At 43.4% G+C, this 17466-nt stretch overlaps 2 protein-coding genes across 10 annotated transcripts in view; both read left to right on the forward strand.

The window, feature by feature from the left end:
* The window catches only part of VAV2 (vav guanine nucleotide exchange factor 2), a 456873-nt gene extending 453419 nt beyond the window's left edge, over positions 1-3454 (forward strand). For all 6 annotated transcript variants that reach the window (XM_078149967.1, XM_020981940.2, XM_078149968.1 and 3 more), the window contains one exon: positions 545-3454. In XM_078149967.1, coding sequence (XP_078006093.1) covers positions 545-592 — 48 coding nt within the window. In that variant the 3' untranslated portion in view covers positions 593-3454. The remainder of the gene's footprint in view (positions 1-544) is intronic.
* Positions 3455-10873: 7419 nt separating this feature from the next.
* Positions 10874-17466, forward strand: part of SARDH (sarcosine dehydrogenase) — a 145215-nt gene continuing 138622 nt past the window's right edge. For 3 of the 4 annotated variants that reach the window (XM_020981941.2, XM_020981945.2, XM_020981946.2), the window contains exon 1: positions 10874-10974. The gene's annotated coding sequence lies outside the window, so the exon portion shown is untranslated. Of the gene's footprint in view, positions 10975-12888; positions 12980-17466 lie in introns of those variants that run through there. The other variant, XM_020981942.2, reaches the window with a different exon arrangement.

Consider the following 17466-nt stretch of genomic DNA (forward strand, 5'->3'; position numbering starts at 1 on the left):
AAAACACCCAGCATGGACTGCATCAAGAGATAGTCAATTCCTCCTCTTCATTTAGAAGCACCCAATGGAGGCTGAATCCCGTTGTCAGAAATATTGTAGAGGGAATGTGGAGACACAGGTTAGGCCAGGTGACCTCTGACATCATTTGCATCCTCTGAGTTCTAGTTTCTTCATCTGTAAAATGGAGAGGTTGAACTAGCTAGCCACGGAGGTCCTTTCCAGCTCCAGTGTAGGTGGTCATCTTTGCCTACTCAAATACCTCTAGTGTCAGGGAGCTCACTACTTTGCATGGCAGCCCATTCTATTTTCAGACACACCTGCTAAAAAAAACCTTTCTTGTGCTGAGCTGAAATCTGCCTCCCTGTAACTTCCAATGCCTGTCAAGCCTAGTTCTGTCTTCTGGAGCTCCATAGCATGAGCCTCCCTTTCCCATATGACAGCCTCTCTATGATTTAAAGACTTCTATAAAGAATAAGAAGTTATCAGCTGTGGTCTCTGTCATGTCTCTAGTACTCTCTCATGCCACGGTGACTGTCTTTTACAGATTGGCTGGTTTCCGTCAACATATGTGGAAGAGGAGGGTGTGCAGTGACAACTGGATTTGGGATGAAGCCCATGGATTCTCTGAGAAGAGTCTCTCTAGAGAGGGTGCAAACCTCTAGTTAATTCAGAGGGAAATGTCCTCCAAGCTTCCAGTATTAAACAGCCTGAAGGGGTTGGGGAAAGGGTTGGGGGGGGAGGGAGACAAGATACTAAATGCAAACCATTTACAAATCAGTCATCTGCCATTGGTGACCCATCCCAGGGTACAGGACTTGTATATAAAACTTAACAGTGTATCTCAGATTACATTGCTACAGCGTTACCCACCATCCCAGAGAAGGGGAAATACAGAACCTTTCTGAGCCCAGAGACTAGTTTGTTGGAAGTTGACTGTTGGCCATTGCCAGGCTTGCTACTCCAGAGGGCACCTGGGACCAAGGAAGAAAACCCACCACTCTCTTGGTGATGGCGTCTGCAGTATCAGAGGGCAGTGGGGGAAAGTCCCTGAAATGAGGACTGGCAGAAGATTCCCACGAACTCCTCTCCTTACCTTCTCCCTGGAGTCCTCACTTGCTGCTAGCTCTGACACCTAGTGCTTCAGGATGAAGGACCCCTTAATGTGTCTCCATCCAGATCACCAGCCAAGTCCTGGGCTGCAGCTGCTGAGGGAAGGGGCCGGCCTGGGGGCTGCTGTGCACAGAAGGAAGGTGACCAGTCCAAAGTGTTGTGTGTGTAATATTGACTCATCCTTGGATCATAGATTTAAAGCTGGAGGAACCTGAGAGAGGCCACCTAATCCGTAGCTATTTTCGAAATGGTTTGCCTTGGGTTTCCTCTGGGCTAGGGAGGCTGGGGAAGGGAATGGAAAACCCACCTGTCACAAGAAGCACCCTTTCCCTGGGGGAAGTTGGGGAAATGAAGGTAGCTTCAAGATGCTGAAACTCCTGTCAATGGTACCACTTGTATTTGCATCAAATATTATCTCCCCCCACAAAAACAACAACAAAGACAAAATACTTTTTTTTCCTTCTGCTGAAGTACCTAGAATGTATTCATATGCTATTTCCTACAAACTGGCAAACAGAAACTGAGTTCCTAAATGGGATCAGGGAGAAAAAGATGGTTTTCTTATGTTAGGGACTTTACTTCTCATAGACCTCTTGGGGTTCCACAACTCCCATGGAGTCCCCCGTGTAGTTTCCTAGGGGCCTCCTCAAAAAAAAAATAGCAATGCCTAGGTGTCTTCACCATGGTTTCTAAGACTGTGCTCCATTTTCCATACCCCAACACTTGGTTGTCCCCTCTCATCTCAGCAAAGTTCTTTTCTTCTGGGGCTTCCCTCAGTCCCCCAACCCAGAGTCTGCTTTTAGCTCACATCAGATAAGTGCTCTTGTGAGTGGTTACTCCCCATTCCACCTTCTAATGCTTCTTGTCTCTCCCCCACCTCCAGCCTCTGTTCCTGCAGTCCTAGTCAATCATTTACCCTAAAGGAGACTAGAATCATAGATTTAGAGCTGGGAAGGGACCTTAGAGATCAATTTGGTCCAGTTCCATCATTTTACAGATGAGGAAACTGAGGCCCAGAGGAGTCAAATAACATGCCAAAGGTCGCACAAGTAATAAGGAGCAGAAGTGGGATTAGAACCCAGAGCCTTTGACTCTCAATCATGTTCTTTCCATGGTACCACACTGCACTGCACTCTGTCTGCGAGGCAAGCACCTTAGTCTTGCCTGTATCTGTTTCTTTTTCTTGACCTTATTTGAGATTGAGAAGGGTTGCCTTGCTTGATCTTTTTTTGTGCCAAAGCTGCTGGCAGAAAAATCATCCCATACCAGCCCCAGGGCAGACTGAAAGCTTTCATTCAGCCACTTGGTGGCTAGGGAAGGAGGAGGTTGAAGGGAGGAGGGAGGTGGTGAAGAGAAGGGATTTAACAGCTCACTAATCTCCCTCCTAGGAGGAAGGCACCCAGAGAGGTAGGTGAGAGCTGTTTGGTTGTTTTAGCTTCTGCTGCTGTTTGGTGCTAACTGACCGGCAATTAGCCTGGTTGGTTCATTTCTCCATTAACTGTGACTGTTTCTGGACCAATCATACATTCCTTATATCCAGGAGATTGGGGAAGGAGGGATGGAAAAACATCCTCCAAAGACCTATGCAGTGGTGAGATATTTAGAAAAACATTTGTAAAAATGGCTGTGTCAAGTAGGCCTCTAGCCCTCAAGATGAGCACCCCAGAGTCAAGACTGCTTCCTCTCCCCATCCCCTGAGCCCTTTGGGTGCACTTTGCCAGGGACTGACAACTCTGAGTCAGGAATTTGTCTGAATGGAATCAGTCATTCCTGAGAGGGGAGGGGTGGGGTGGGAAGGGACAGAGGTAAGGAAGGATCTTTGTTTGTGTTTACTGTTGTAAGAAACTCGTTCTGGTTTTGTTTTTGTTTGTTTTGTTTTTAAAGAAAAAAGTTTGTAATTATTTCTCCAAATGCCATGATATATATCTGTGAATAAGGGAAAAAATGTTTTTATGCTGGCAAGAAAATTGTATATATATTTTAGTTCATCATGAAATGAGTCAAAGTTGTAAGTGAGGATGTTGAGAAATAGGAAATAATAATGTAAATGCCTTGGAATTTTTGTTTCTTTGCATTGCACTAACCAGGGAGGGAGAGTTAGGGGGCAAGGGGGGATTGTGGAATAGTTCATAGCTGGCAATTGGGAAGTCCTCTAGGGGTAGTTTATAATCCTGGGTTAGGAAAGTTGCTGTGACTGAGAAGCCCTTTGCATGCAGGTGAGGGATTTCTCAGTTGCAGCACACCCCATAATGCCCGCAACCAAACAGAAATGTAATTTTGCCAATAAATTTTTTTCAAATCATGATTTTTACTGCAAATAAACATACATTCTTTTTCTGCAGAATTGCTTTGCCTTGTTCCTTCAGCTGAGTCTAGGAAGTATTGAACAATTAGTTATCCCTTCCACATTGTGACTTTCCCCATAGTGGCATTTCGATATCGAGGGTTGGCATAAGAAATTAAATGGGAATTTTGGGGGAGTTTTGTGGAAACCACAGATGACACAGAAAAAGTTTAGAAACTCAAAAATGCATAAAATATAAATACAGTATTATATAATATCAAACCAAATTTTACAATTAAGTACTGTAAGCACCTCATAAAAGAAAAAGAAAAAAAATCAGACTTCTCTGCTATAAAGGGAGAGCCAAATTTTTTTTTTTTGCAGATTTTCCAGATCCCAGGGCTAGGGCACAGCACCCTTAACTCCCATCACATGAAAGGGATAACTATACTACCTAGTTTCTTGTCCTGTCTAGGACCAGCCACCAGATCTGGATTTCTTTTGAAAATTAACATGCCCATAGCACATTCCTTTTGGGTAACCCATCGGGTATGTTCAAAACCTACTGTTATGTGTGCTGATAGAAATACTGAAACAGACTTATACTTGTCAATAGGTGCAATCATTCTATTTAATACAAATAATACAAACCCTTCCAGGAGCAAACCTGCATCCTGATTCCTAGGGCTTCCAGATAAGTGTCCCATAATACTAGTATACAAAGCAAGGTTTCCTCACTTCTCTGCTAGAAGCCATGTGTTTCCTCTCTCCTTGAGTCAATGGTCTGGTGAGCCTCTGACCGTCGGCACTGTTATCATGTCAGGCCAACATGGAAAGCTTGAATCTTGTGGGGAAAGGGAAGTGGGTGAACAAGGGAACACCCAGGATCAGGCTACTGAATGAGGTTTCCAGTGGGGATTTTTAAAGCCTCTGGCAAGTTACCCTTTAATTCTGATGAATAGTTCACCGCACAATTAACAAATGCCCATCTTTGATAGTTCGTTATCTAAGCTTATGACGAAAGAAAACTACCAATGGGAAGCTGTTTATAAGCATTTCTTATTAGTGTTGTTCAACAATTGAACAAAATGTGTTTACCACTAAATAGCAAAACAGTTTGTTTAGTTATATAAATATGTCAAAACAACAGGTGCTTATTAGCATCTAAAAAATTTAGTCCCAAAATGGACTCCAGTTATAAAATAGTCAGTTATGTCAAGGTCACAAAATGGAGTTGCATCTGTCGAATGTTTATCCTTTCAACACATTATCATTGTGAGTGCCACTGAAGAATACGAATTCACGTCCCTCTATTAGATTGTAAGCTACATGAGGAGGGCTGTGTCTTATCTAAACTTGTTATCTCCCTAGCCCTAGCTTGCTACAAAGCAGCAAGACTGATATTCAAACTAAGGCCCTTTAAATCCACTGCTCTTTTCTGTTATATCACCCTGACTAGTGGTGCGAAGGATAGAGTACTGGGCCGGGAGTGAGGAAGACCCGTCATCCTGAGTTCAAATCTGGCCTCAGACACGAGCTGTGTGACCCTGGGCAAGTCACTTAACCCTGATAGCCTCAGTTTCCTCATCTGTAAAATGAGCCAGATAAGGACATGGCAAACCACTCCAGTATCTTTGCCAAGAAATGGGGTCACAAAAGTCAAACATGACTGAAAACAACTCAGCAACGACTGCAACAACAACATCGCCTTGTGATGTTCTACGCGATGGAGAGCCATTCCTATCTCAGAGTAACTGTCTTCAAGTGTTGTTAGGTTGGGTGATCCAAAGGTGGTCACTTCCCCGTTGCAGTGGCCCTATAAATGAATCCACCAGACTGATCCAGAAATTCTCTACCAGCTCCTACTACAGAGAGTATGCAGGCCTCTGGGAGCTGGTGGTCAGCATGGCTTTCAGTGAGGAAGAATTTCATTGCTTTTTGATTCTTCGAAAACTGGCCACTAACATAAGTTTCCTATGGTGATTCTGTGAGAGCAGGGGTGGGGAACCTGTGGCCTTCTAGGTCCTCAAGTGCGGCCCTTTGACTGAATCCAAACTTCATTGCACAAATCCCCTCAAAAGGATTTGTTCTGTAAAACTTGGACTCAGTCAAAGGACTGCACCCAAGGACCTAGAAAGCCACATGTAGCCTCAAGGCCACAGGTTCCCCACCCCTGGGTTAAAGTATCTGTGATCAGTAGATGCACTCCATTCCCCAATCAGACCAGTATTATTTTTCCAGTAGAAGGTAAATGGATCTGCTACAGACCTGTAGCTAGTGGGTATGTGTCTCATGTATTGTGTTATAAGTATCCAGGCAAAAAATTCAAAATGTAAAAGCCAAACATCTCAGTTCTCTGAACTAGCTACTATTCTTCTCCCCCCCACCCCACCCTGGTAAATGGTATTTTATTTTTTCCAATTACATGTCAAGATAGTTTTCAGCATTCACTTTTTCAAAAATTAATCTATTTTTAGTTTTCAATATTCACTTCCATAAGATTTTCAGTTCTAAATTTTTCCCCCTCCCTTCCCTTCCCCTTCCCCAAGGTGGCATGCAATCTGATATAGGCTCTACATATATGTTCATATTAAACATTTTCACATTAGTCATGTTGTAAAGAAGAATTAAAACAAATGGGAGGAACCACAAGAAAGAAGAAACAACAACAAAAAAAGAGCAAATGGTACACTTTGATCTGTATTCAAACTCCACAGTTCTTTTTCTGGATATGGATGGCATTTTCCTTCATGAGTCTTTTGAAATTGTCTTAGATCATTGGCATTGCTGAGAAGAGTTAAATCTATCAAAGTTAATCACAATGTTGCTGTTACTATGTACAATGTTCTTCTGGTTCTGCTCATTTTACTCAGCTCATGCTGTTCATGCAAGTCTTTCCAGGTTTTTCTCAAGTCTTCCTGTTCATCATTTCTTATAGCACAAGAGTATTCCATTACATTCATATACCACAACTTGCTCAGCCATTCCCAAATTGATGGGCATCCCCTCAATTTCCAATTCTTTGCCACCACAAAAAGAGCTGCTATGAATATTTTTGTACATGTGGGTCCCCTTCCCATTTGTATGATCTCTTTGGGATATAGCCCTAGAAGTGCTATTGCTACGTCAAAGGGTATGCACATTTTTATAGCCCTTTAGGCATAGTTCCAAATAGCTCTCCACAATGGATCGATTATCAACATTCATTTTCATAAAATTTTGAGTTCCAAATTTTTTTTTCTCCCTTCCTCCCCTCTTGCCTCCCCAAGATGGCATGCAGTCTGGAAGAGGCTATACATGTACAATCATGTTAAACATGTTTCCACATTAGTCATGTTGTGCAAGAGCAATCAGAACAAAGGGGGAAAATGACAAGAAAGGAAAAAAAAAGAGAAAATAATAGGCTTTGATCTGAGGAGATTGTGCTAGCCTCTCTAAAGACTGCTTCCAGCTCTAAACCCCAGGGGCTAATGAACAACCAGGCATTCTGGTAGTCAGCAGCTGTCACTGCAGGAGAACAGCCACAAATCCAACAGCTTTCCTGGAAGTAGGTTCACTGCCATGTCCTCTTCATCAGCTCAAACAGGTTTCCTAAATGATCAGGGGCATGTGGACCCTTACGCTTACCAGGCTAGATTAAGGGTTTCCTTCCTGGGCTCTATATTTTATGATGGGTAGGTAATATAGTGGGTGGAGTCAGGAAAACTTGAGTTCAAAGCCTGCTTCAGCCACTTACTAGCTGTGTGATCCTAGACAAGTCAACTAACTACTCTCTGCCTCAGTTTCCTCATCTGTAAAATGAGAATAATAACACCTACCCCCTCCAGGGTTGTTGTGTTCTTTTTTGTGAGGATCAAATGAGGTACTACATGTATAGCTATTAACAAACAATAAAACATGATATAAATGTCAGTAATAATAATACTAGCTTGCATTTATATAGAGCCTACTATGTGCCAGGCATAGTGCTAACTTCTTTTCCAAAGATTATCTCATTTGATCCTCATGGTTGATTAAACTGGGGCAAACGGAGGTCACGCAAATTGCCCAAAGTCACACAACTAGTAAATGTCTGAGTCTAGATTTGAGTTCACCTTTCTGACTTTAGTCCCAGCGCCGTATCCATTGCTCCACTGTTGAGAAGATAGGAAGGCCCTTTGCTGGCAAAGGGGTGGGACGAGTTGTAAACAGCCCGGGACGTGACGTGACCTTATTTGGTTCATATAAAGAATCGCGGACGATGTAAGAAGGAATTCCTCAGAGGGGTAAGGATGAAAGAAGCAAAAACAAGACTCAAGTCAAGGATGACCATTTACTTGTTAGGGATATTGTCAGAGGGGATTTTCTTTTCCAGGTGTGATTAGACCAGATGACTGCCAATATTGTGAGAGCCGTGATGGTGTAGCTTCAGTGGCTCCCAAATTTTTCAATGTGTAGAACTTTTTAAGATAAAAATTGATTTAAAATTGAAATAAAAATTGTATAACTTTGCATATGGAATGGGGATAGTAGTACCCATTAACTAAGAAAATACATAACGACTAAAGTTATAAGTTTAATAACATTTTGAAATAAAATTTTAATTTAGCTGCAGCTATGAACATTCGAAAAGTGGCACGTATATGTGCCAGTTAGATTCTCCCATCTGTAGAAGACACATCTACTTTTGTATGCACTTATATACAGCTTTGTAGATCCTTTACAAGAATTCCAGTTGGGAGTGGGGGAGTAAAGAGGGGAAGGTCCATGTCCAGTGGTGTAAGTAGGAAAAAGAGCATTGGAGTCAGAGGACCAGGCTTTGAATCCTAGCTCTGCCAATTACCAATTGCAGGACTTTGGACAAGTCACTTCCTTTCTATGTGGGGAAGGGTCTTCATCTGTGAAAAGGGAAGGTTAAACTAATAATTTCTAAATTCCTTTCCAAGACTGAATCTATGCTATAATGAGAGGACTCCAGACTGGGGAGGCAAGGTTCTAATTCTGACTGTTGTGATCTTGGGAAAAAAATCACTTCAGTTATTCAGACATTATCTGTAAAAAATCAATTAAGAAGCATTTATTAAGCACACTCTCTATTCTAGATCATCTACTAAGTGCTAGGGATACAAATACAAAAAACAATCCCTACTCACCAAGAGCTTCCATTCTAATGAGAAAGTATGCTGGGGCCAGCTTGTGCTCCCGGCCAATTGTTAAATTTTTAGTGTGAACATTAACACATTTGAAATTGGCAAACTATAAATTGGGGTTTAATTTCTTTTTTTTCTTTTTCTTTATTAGTTGTCTAGACTCTGGGCTAAAGAAATAATGCAGGTTTAACTTACAGGCACGTTGCGGGTACATTTTTTCCTCCACAAAGCTGGTTCCTAAACATTTACCAGCATACCCCTGATTACTGTGTATCTAAGGTATTTTCAAGGCCCCAAATGTGTGCTTTTCAGACCTTCTTCAGAAGGTCATTTGAAGTCTTATGTGTCTATTTTCCATGACACACTTGCAAAATTGTTGGAGCAGGGTCTCACAGCAAGGGAAGGCAGGCCAGACACCATCAGTGTCATGCCACAATGATCAGGAGAGATTTGTTATCTGTGAACAAGGATTTGTGGCTGCCATTGACAAGGAACTTCCAGGCCAACTCTTGCACCCACCATGCTAAGAAGTTTAAATTGCAGCCGTATTAAAAAAAAAAAAAGATCACACCTGTGCTATCTATCCCTGACTCTCAGGTTCTCTTGGAAAACTTCAACAGGCCAATTTTGCCTGTTTTTCTTTCCAAAAGCAAAGAGTCAGCCCCATAAATGCTAATCTCTTTGTCCCAGCTCCTCTGTCCCCAGCAGGGATTGTTTACTGTGTTTGTATCCCTGGCACTTAGCGTAGTGCCTGGCACATAAAAGGTGCTTCATAAATGCATGTTAGTTGTGATGTCCTGAGAAATGAAGCAACTATTTCCAAAGTCATACACAAGTTAACAACATAGTCAGTACAACCTAGTCTGGACTCCTCTCAAGAGATCATCTAATACGATTTATAGATGAAGAAATTGAAGCTGATAAAAGGGAAATGACTTGTTCAAAGTCACACAGCTGGTTACTGGCAGAGCTAGGATTTAAACCAAGGTCTTTGGACTCCAAATCCAATGTTCTTTCCCTTACGCCATTGCGCTTGGGGCCCCGTGCAAGACTGTGGGATTCTTGAAAACGGTCTACCAAGCTCTCTACAGATGCCTAAAAAAAATGAAATATGCCTTCTGCAGATGGAAGAGTATGCTTGTACATATACATACTATTTTTCAAATATATGTAGAAGCTGCTATGATTAAATTACAATTTCATTTCAAAGCTTTATTAGGTTTATAGTAGCTCTTAGTTATGTATCCTGAAAGAATCCTAGACCTTGGAGATCATCCAATCTGCCCCCCTCAATGTGCAGATGAGAACTGAAATGCAAAGCAGGTCAATGGCCAGCCCCACAGCTGGTACATGACAGAGCTGGAATCCAAACCCAGGTCTGGGGTAGTTTCCACTACATGACCTTTATCCTGCCCAGACCATTCTCCCTTTTCTCCCATGATGTGCTTCTGGCTGACTATAGCTACATCTCCACAATAGCCCTGGCCTCTAATGTGGCCTCATGCAGGTGCTTCCCCTGCCCCTGAGTCTGAACTTATGATGCTTTGGTACTTTGGGGGAGCTATGATTGAATCTGTATGGAGAACCCTTGGTAATATAGACCATAACCAGTGCACAGCTTTTCATCCTGTGTCTTTGCTCTGTCTTTCCCCCTCTGGTGCCATTTCCCCATTATCACTGTGCAAGAAGAAGGTGACTGAGGACTAGCTTGTATTTCTGTCCATTTCATGAATGGCTGGGACCGAAAAAGAGTGACTAACCCTGTGATGATGAGCTTTGTTCCACTTAGAGCAGACCCAGTTCATTAACCAAGCTTCAGAGCTATTCCAGCTCAGGAGGGCCAACCAGAGTGTGCACTATTGAAACATGGCCCATGAGTACCGGGTGTCTCCTGCTTGCCAAGATGAGGCACTGGAAGAAGATGTTAATAGAGGGAGCCGATGGTAGTAGCCATAGCAATAACATTTCCACCTAATGTTTGTATGGAGTATCGGAGGGGTAGGGGAAATCCCTGATTTCTAAACTGAGGCACTTCCCATGTGGCTAGGACACATGCTCTGGTCCCTTCTGCCCATCATGTTCTCACAACCACCAGCTGAGGTGAGCAGGGATGATCAAACCCATTTTACAGTTGAGAAGGGTGAACTTCAGCCAGGCTCAGTCGGTGGAGTCCTTGCTGAGACTACAGGTAAAAGCCTGGTGTTAGGCAATATTTATGCTGACCACTTGTTCACTGCAAGCTCTCTTTTCTCCCTTGTACTGCTCCTCCCCTGGAATCTTGTCCAGTCAGGGCTCGAGAGGCCAACAACTCCCCCAGCTTTTATAACTTGGCAGGTGAGAGGCTGACTGGCAGAGTATTTGTGTCCCCAGAGTGGGTCATCCATGAGCAGTAAGGAGAATGCTGAGGTAATCTTCACATTCAGTCAGCACCAAGCCCCAGGGTCTGTTCTGGTAAGATATTCTATGTGGGGATGGCGCTCTCTCTCGCTCTCTCTCTCTCTCTCTCTCTCTCTCTCTCTCTCTCTCTCTCTCTCTCTCTCTCTCTCTCTGTGTGTGTGTGCGCGCGCGCGCATGTGCACGCTCAGAGCCAAGGATGAATGCATTCGGTTTGTCGGTGCAAGTCCCAAAACAGGAGAAAGAGCAGGAGAAATGGATACTCTCCCAGACAGAACAGAGCCAGGTTGCAGCTAAGCGTGAATTAGAAGTGCTAAAATTCCACCACTGATCCTGACCCATGTGGCAACTTTGGAATCAAAGAGCCGGTTACCCAGGCTGCAACTTCCAGGGGTCCAAAGTCCCAAGAAAGGGAACAAAAAAAAATCTGTTTTGTTTGTGAAACAGGCAAGGGTCTGTCCTCACAAAAGATCAGGCCGCCATGCCCCACCCCCTACACCCTCAGAGATTAACCCTATAAGGGACCAAGCTGAACAAAATCCTAAAATCAGGCAGACTTGTTCCTGTCCATTTCCTCCCACTGAGTCAAATTGCATTCATTCAAGTAAGTAAACATTTAGGAAGCACCAGCTATGTGCAAGACCCCATGCTAACTTTCAAGAATACAAAGATGAGGAAGGGGGCACATAGGGTTGGAGTCAGAAAACTTGGGTTTGAGTCTGAATTTTGCTACTTATGCTTGTCACCCCTTGGACAAGTCATATGTCCTCTCTGGGCCTCATTTTTTTTTTCATCTACATCTAGGTGGCGCAGTGGATAGAATGTCAGACCCAGAGTCAGGAAGACCCATCTTCCTGAGTTCAAATTCAGCCTCAGACACTTACTAGTTGTGTGGCCCTGGGCAAGTCACTTAACCCTGTTTGCCTCAGTTTCTCATCTTAAAAATGAGTTGGAGGAGGAAATAGTAAGGTACTCCAGCATCTCTGTCAAGGAAACACCAAGATGGGGTCATGAAGAGACATGACTGAAATGACTCAATAAAAACAAATGTTGTGATTTATTTTGTTAAACATTTCCCCAATTACATTTTAATCTGTTTCCAGCTTCACTCATGAGCTTTGCTGCCTCTTGTAAGCCTTTTGGCTTCTTTCTAATTCACCCCGCTTCTTCTAGGTTCTCTCATAGAGCATAGTCTTATGTTCTACTGAGGAGAATTCCTTCCCCTTATGACTGAGTCATCTCAATGCAAAGTGCCTTTGGGAAAGTGGAACATTGGGAACTCAGGGACTTCGATTATATGCAACTGAATGAAGTAGCCTCAGACCTAAAGTTGTATGCAACAGAGGGTATCCATAGGCAAGTGGATACACAAATGAAAATCTTGCTTCCCCATAAAGCAAGATGTATTATGGACTGAAAAAATGGGAAAATACTGTTTCTTTGGGTAACAAGCTCTTATCAGTGGAAGTGCTCAAGCAGAGTCTGTCTGGTTGACCATTTATCACGTACCCTATAGAGACAATTCCTGCCCTGGGTGGGAAATTATCCTAACCTCAGAAATTTCCTTCCAGCTCTGAGACTGAATGTAAGCACACCTTGAAGAAGTTAGAAACCCAAGAAAAGAAAGGGAGAGGGGTAGCTATTAATTTAACCTCCCATGAGAGCCCAGAGCCACCTGGGTTTTTCTGGCCCCCCTCTGCAGTGTGTTCCCTACACTATCACTCAGAATGAGGTATTTAAGGCAGTTAGTAAGTTCCTACTCTACTATAAGTTCTGGCAGTTGCTGCTGGGAGTGAGGGCCTGTCCTTCCAGGGCTTCCTATGAGAGTAAGCAAGCTAGGCTTCCGGCCTTCACCCACGCTCCAGGAAAGCATGTGGCTGGCCAGCAGGGCGGCCTTTTGTTGCTCTCCAAGTGAGCCAGCTCCTGCCAGCGGAACCCCAGCCTGGGAGCAGAGCCAGGCCATGGGGGAGAGGCGGCGGCAGAGGCAGGAAGCATGGAGCAAGGGGAAGCCGGCTCTCTGACAAGTAGTTCTCTGCCTTGGGGTTGGGAACCCTGTCCTCAGGTGGGTGGCCAGCCCTGAGAATCTTTGGAAGATACTGATTGCCCTCTATGAAATGGGGGGTGGGAGGGAGTTCAAGGGGGACAGTGGTCTGGGCTGGGGAGGCTGAGAACTGAGAAGTAGGAGGACAGAAAGTGCTCAGGCTACAGGGCTCTGCTCCTCCCCATCGCCTCTGTCTGTGGGGAGGGGGGCACCACCTAGAGTCAGCCAAAGGTGAGGGGCACTGTTTTGGGGCTGGGGGAGAAACAGCGCTAACATAACAAGAGCCCAAACCAGTCCCTAGCCCCAAAGTTCTTAGCACAGCTCTGTCTAATCCTGGTCTGAGGAAGGGACTTAAATTCTCTGTCCCTTCCCTCCTTCCCAAGTTCCCCTCCTCCGACATTGTCAGAGAGCTAAGATTTGACACCCCAGGAAGGTGGGGGCAGGAAACCCTATAGGTGCTGACTCAGGAGGCTAAAGTTGCCAGGTATGTGTGTGAGAGAAAAAGCTGGATTAACGATGAAACCACTGTCTCAAAGTGAATCCAGACAAGGGGCATATCCTGACACTACCCCCACCAACCCCCAACCCCCACTCCCAAGGACTGCAGAGAGCTTTTAGGGCCAAGCCTCTCTTGTTATAGGGGAGGTGGTTGTCATGGCCCTGGGATTGGTGACAGCCCTGTTAGGGGTGAGAAGCCAATGTGGCCCAGGAGTGGAGAAGAAGCATATGTCTGGTTCCCATACAAGTCACTACAGGCAAAGATACTGCCAAGCCACCTGTGCTCTAAAAAGCTCCCTGTGTCAAAATCATGGTGCTTGAAATTCCACCATTAGAGTAATTCCTTTGAGTACTGAAGACTTCTCAGGCACTGAGTCCCTCACTAAGATGAAGAGATGCCTGGGAGGCATCATGGATATAAGCCAGAAGACACCTCAGAGACCATCTGGTCCAACACCTTTCCCCATTTTTACAGATGAGGAAACTGAGGCCAGGGAGGTCAAATGATTTTCCTAAGACCACCCAGGAAATAAGTATTAGATATGGAATATGAACTTAAGTCTTCAGATGCCAGAACTAGTGATCTTCCTCTTCTGCCATGCTACCTTGAGCCAGTTTAGAATTCTTAGCTACCTCCTTGGCAAGAATTAGGCTACAGGAAGCTGACAGCAAGACCCTTCATCAGTGGGGTATGGATAGGTGGTAGCCCAACTCTCCATCATGGGTGGATACTCTTCAGTGGGCAAGAATCATTTTTGCTGTCCCCATCATCACCACAGTGCTGGAAACTGAGGTATGCCAATTAGGGAAGGGTATCTGCAAGTGAACTAAATTCTTTATTCCAGCCTCCCCCTCCCTATCCAACTGCATGTTCCCTTAGTAGGACTTAGGGGGTCAGTTTTGTAATCAACACACTTAAACTGTTTAGAATTCAGTTAGGGATCATAGGATTTACAAGTGCAAGGGATGTCAGAGAGTATCTACTTCAACTCCTTCCCTCTCATTTTCCAGCATAGAGTTTTGGCCAGGATTTGAACCCAGGTCCTCATCTCTCCAAATTTCATCACATTTCCACTATCTCAGGCTTAATTCTGTCTACATTCCAATTGCTTTGTAGAGGGATATAGGGGACGGGAGTCTCTCCCTTTTCTCAGGGAGCTCGTAATTTCATGAGGAATCTGGGCTACTATGTTGAAAAGAAAAGCTGCAGTCTCTAACCACACTGTCACAAGGTAACATGGTTAGGTGTCCTGGGAGGGTTACACAAAGAAAGCACCCTAGGAGTTTACAGGGGAAGATACAGCATTTGGCTGGCCCCTCCATATCCCCCAACCCCCTCACCTTTCTAAAAATTATGAGTCGAATGCAAAGAGTCAGCTTGATCTATGAAAGCCCTTCAGAACTAAACCTGTGGGAGTCTTGACTATATCTTAGAAACAAATATTGCTATTTTTTCCATTTGCATTTTTATGGGTCTATAATGAATTTGAATAGTCTTTCCTACTCATTACCCTACCCTACTTCCTCCCTTCTTTAGCTGTGAATCACTAAGGTACATTACAGGGGGGTTAGAAGCCCTAATATACCTTATAAATGCTTTAGTATCCTGTTGTTTCTCTGGGGAAACATCCTTAATAAAACTGGGAAAAGGAATGGAAGAGGGAAAGAATAACATTTTGCTGTCCTGGGGTAGAAGTATCTCACGTACAACAAACACACTTTTCCTGTCCCAGGATGGCTTATAAAGACAGCGAGTGGTTCCCTCTTTTCTTCTGGAGAGCCTTCCCCTCATCCTCAGGCAACAAGTGGATACCCTGTGTCTTGTTTTCCCCTCCTTTCTTTTTAATAGGAAAATAGAAAGATAGAATTTAATAGTAAAATAGAAAAGAAAGAGAGAGTTTGGCTTTCAGAGGAGGAAATGTAACAGTATGTAATTCTTCCCTCCACTTCCCTCTGCTCCACCATCTGCTGTCTTTTGGACTTAGAAAAGGTTGCTCCTGTCATCTTTTTTATCCTGGTTCCATACTCCTTTTTCACCAGGCTTTGTTGACCAGTAGTCAAATGGCCCAGGATTCAAATTCTGACTCTCACTTTCTAACTTACCTGTATGACCTTGGATAAGTCATAAGATCATAGATTAAGAGTTAGATGCCTATATCAGATTGTGCGCCATCTTGGGGAGGGTGGGGGGGAGGAAAAGGGAGAAAAATTTTCAACTCAAAAGCATATGGAAAAAAAAATTTAAATAAAAAAAATTAAAAAATTTAAATTAAAATAAATAAATAAAAATTAAAAAAAATGAACTCTGCCTTAGGGAGTCAAGCTATATCTGGAGTACTGGATCCTGGTGTCACATTCTATGCCCAACATTTTAGGAAATACACTGGCAAGTTGGCATACATCCAGATAAAGCCAAATGAGAGAACATAACATGTGGAGATTATTTGGAGGAACTATCTAGCTTGGAAAAGAGAAGGTCTAGGGGCAGCTAGGTGGCACAGTGGATAGAGCACTGGCCCTGGATTCAGGAGGACCTAAGTTCAAATCCGGCCTCAGACACATAACACATACCAGCTGTGTGACCCTGGGCAAGTCACTTAATCCCATTGTCTAACCAAACCAAAAAAAAAAAAAAAGAGAGAGAGAGAGGTCTAGGAGAGGCTGGAAAGAATGTGGTAGATGATGCCCTGTTGACACTGTTTGTTTTGATATTTAAATAGGTTCCTTAAGGCTAACTTGAAATAAAGGAATGGACTGTTTCATTAGCTATAGACCAGAGATGTCAAATTCTAATAGAAATAAGGCCATTAACCTGTACATAAGATTCCCTGCTGGCAGCATATTGTCTTATAAAACCACATATGAATATTAAAAAAAAAAAGAGATGCATTCTTGGTAGAGTTGTGAACTGATCCAATCATTCTGGAGAGCAATTTGGAGCTATGACCAAAGGGCTATAAAACTGTGCGTACTCTTTGACCCAGCAATACCACTTTTGATTTTTTTTTTGTCTAGGCAATGGGGTTAAGTGACTTGCCCAGGATCACGCAGCTAGTACATGTTATGTGTCTGAGGCCGGATTTGAACTCAGATCCTCCTGAATCCAGGGCCGGTGCTCCATCCACTGTACCACCTAGCTGCCCCCCAGCAATACCACTATTAGATCTGTATCACAAAAAGATGTCCCAAAAGGGGAAAAGACCCACGTGTATAAAAATATTTATAGCACCTCTTTTTGTGGTGGCCAAGAATTGGAAATTGAGGGGATGCCCATCAATTGGGGAATGGCTGAGCAAGTTGTGGTATGTGAATGTAATGGAATACTATTGTGCTATAAGAAATGATGAGCGGGTGGATTTCAGAGAAACTTGGAAAGACTTACATGGACTGAAGCTGAGTGAAATGAGCAGAACCAGGAGAACATTATACATAGTAATAGCAACATTGTAGGATGATCAGCTTTAATAGGCTTAGCTCTTCTTAGCAATGCAAGGATCTAAGACAATTCCAAAAGACTCATGATGCTAAATGCTGTCCGTATCCAGAGAAAGAACTATGGAGTTTGAATGCAGATCGAAGCATACTATTTTCTCTCTTTTTTTCCTTTCTTGTAGTTTTTCCCTTTTGTTCTGATTTTTTCACAACATGACTAATATGGAAATATATTTAATAGGATTGTACCTGTATGACCTATATCAGATTGCTTGCTGTCTTGGGGAGGGGAGAGAGGGAAGGAGAAAACGATTTGGAACTCAAAATCTTATAAAAGTGAATGTTGAAAACTATCTTTACATGTAATTGGAAAAAACAAAATACTATTAAGTGGGTGGGAAAGATTGAGAGTGTGTGTGTGTGTGTGGGGACCTACAGATGATCTAGTCAAATCACCTCATTTTATACACCAAGAAACTTCCAGAAATCAAATACCTTATCCATGGTCACAGAGCTAGTAAGAATCAGAGGCAGGATTTGAACCCAAGTCTTCCTGTCTGTAATACTAACCACTAAGT

The sequence above is a fragment of the Phascolarctos cinereus genome, unplaced genomic scaffold, assembly GCF_003287225.1.
Source record: "Phascolarctos cinereus isolate Bilbo 61053 unplaced genomic scaffold, phaCin_HiC Scaffold_2;HRSCAF=192, whole genome shotgun sequence".
NCBI classification, from domain to species: Eukaryota; Metazoa; Chordata; class Mammalia; order Diprotodontia; family Phascolarctidae; genus Phascolarctos; species Phascolarctos cinereus.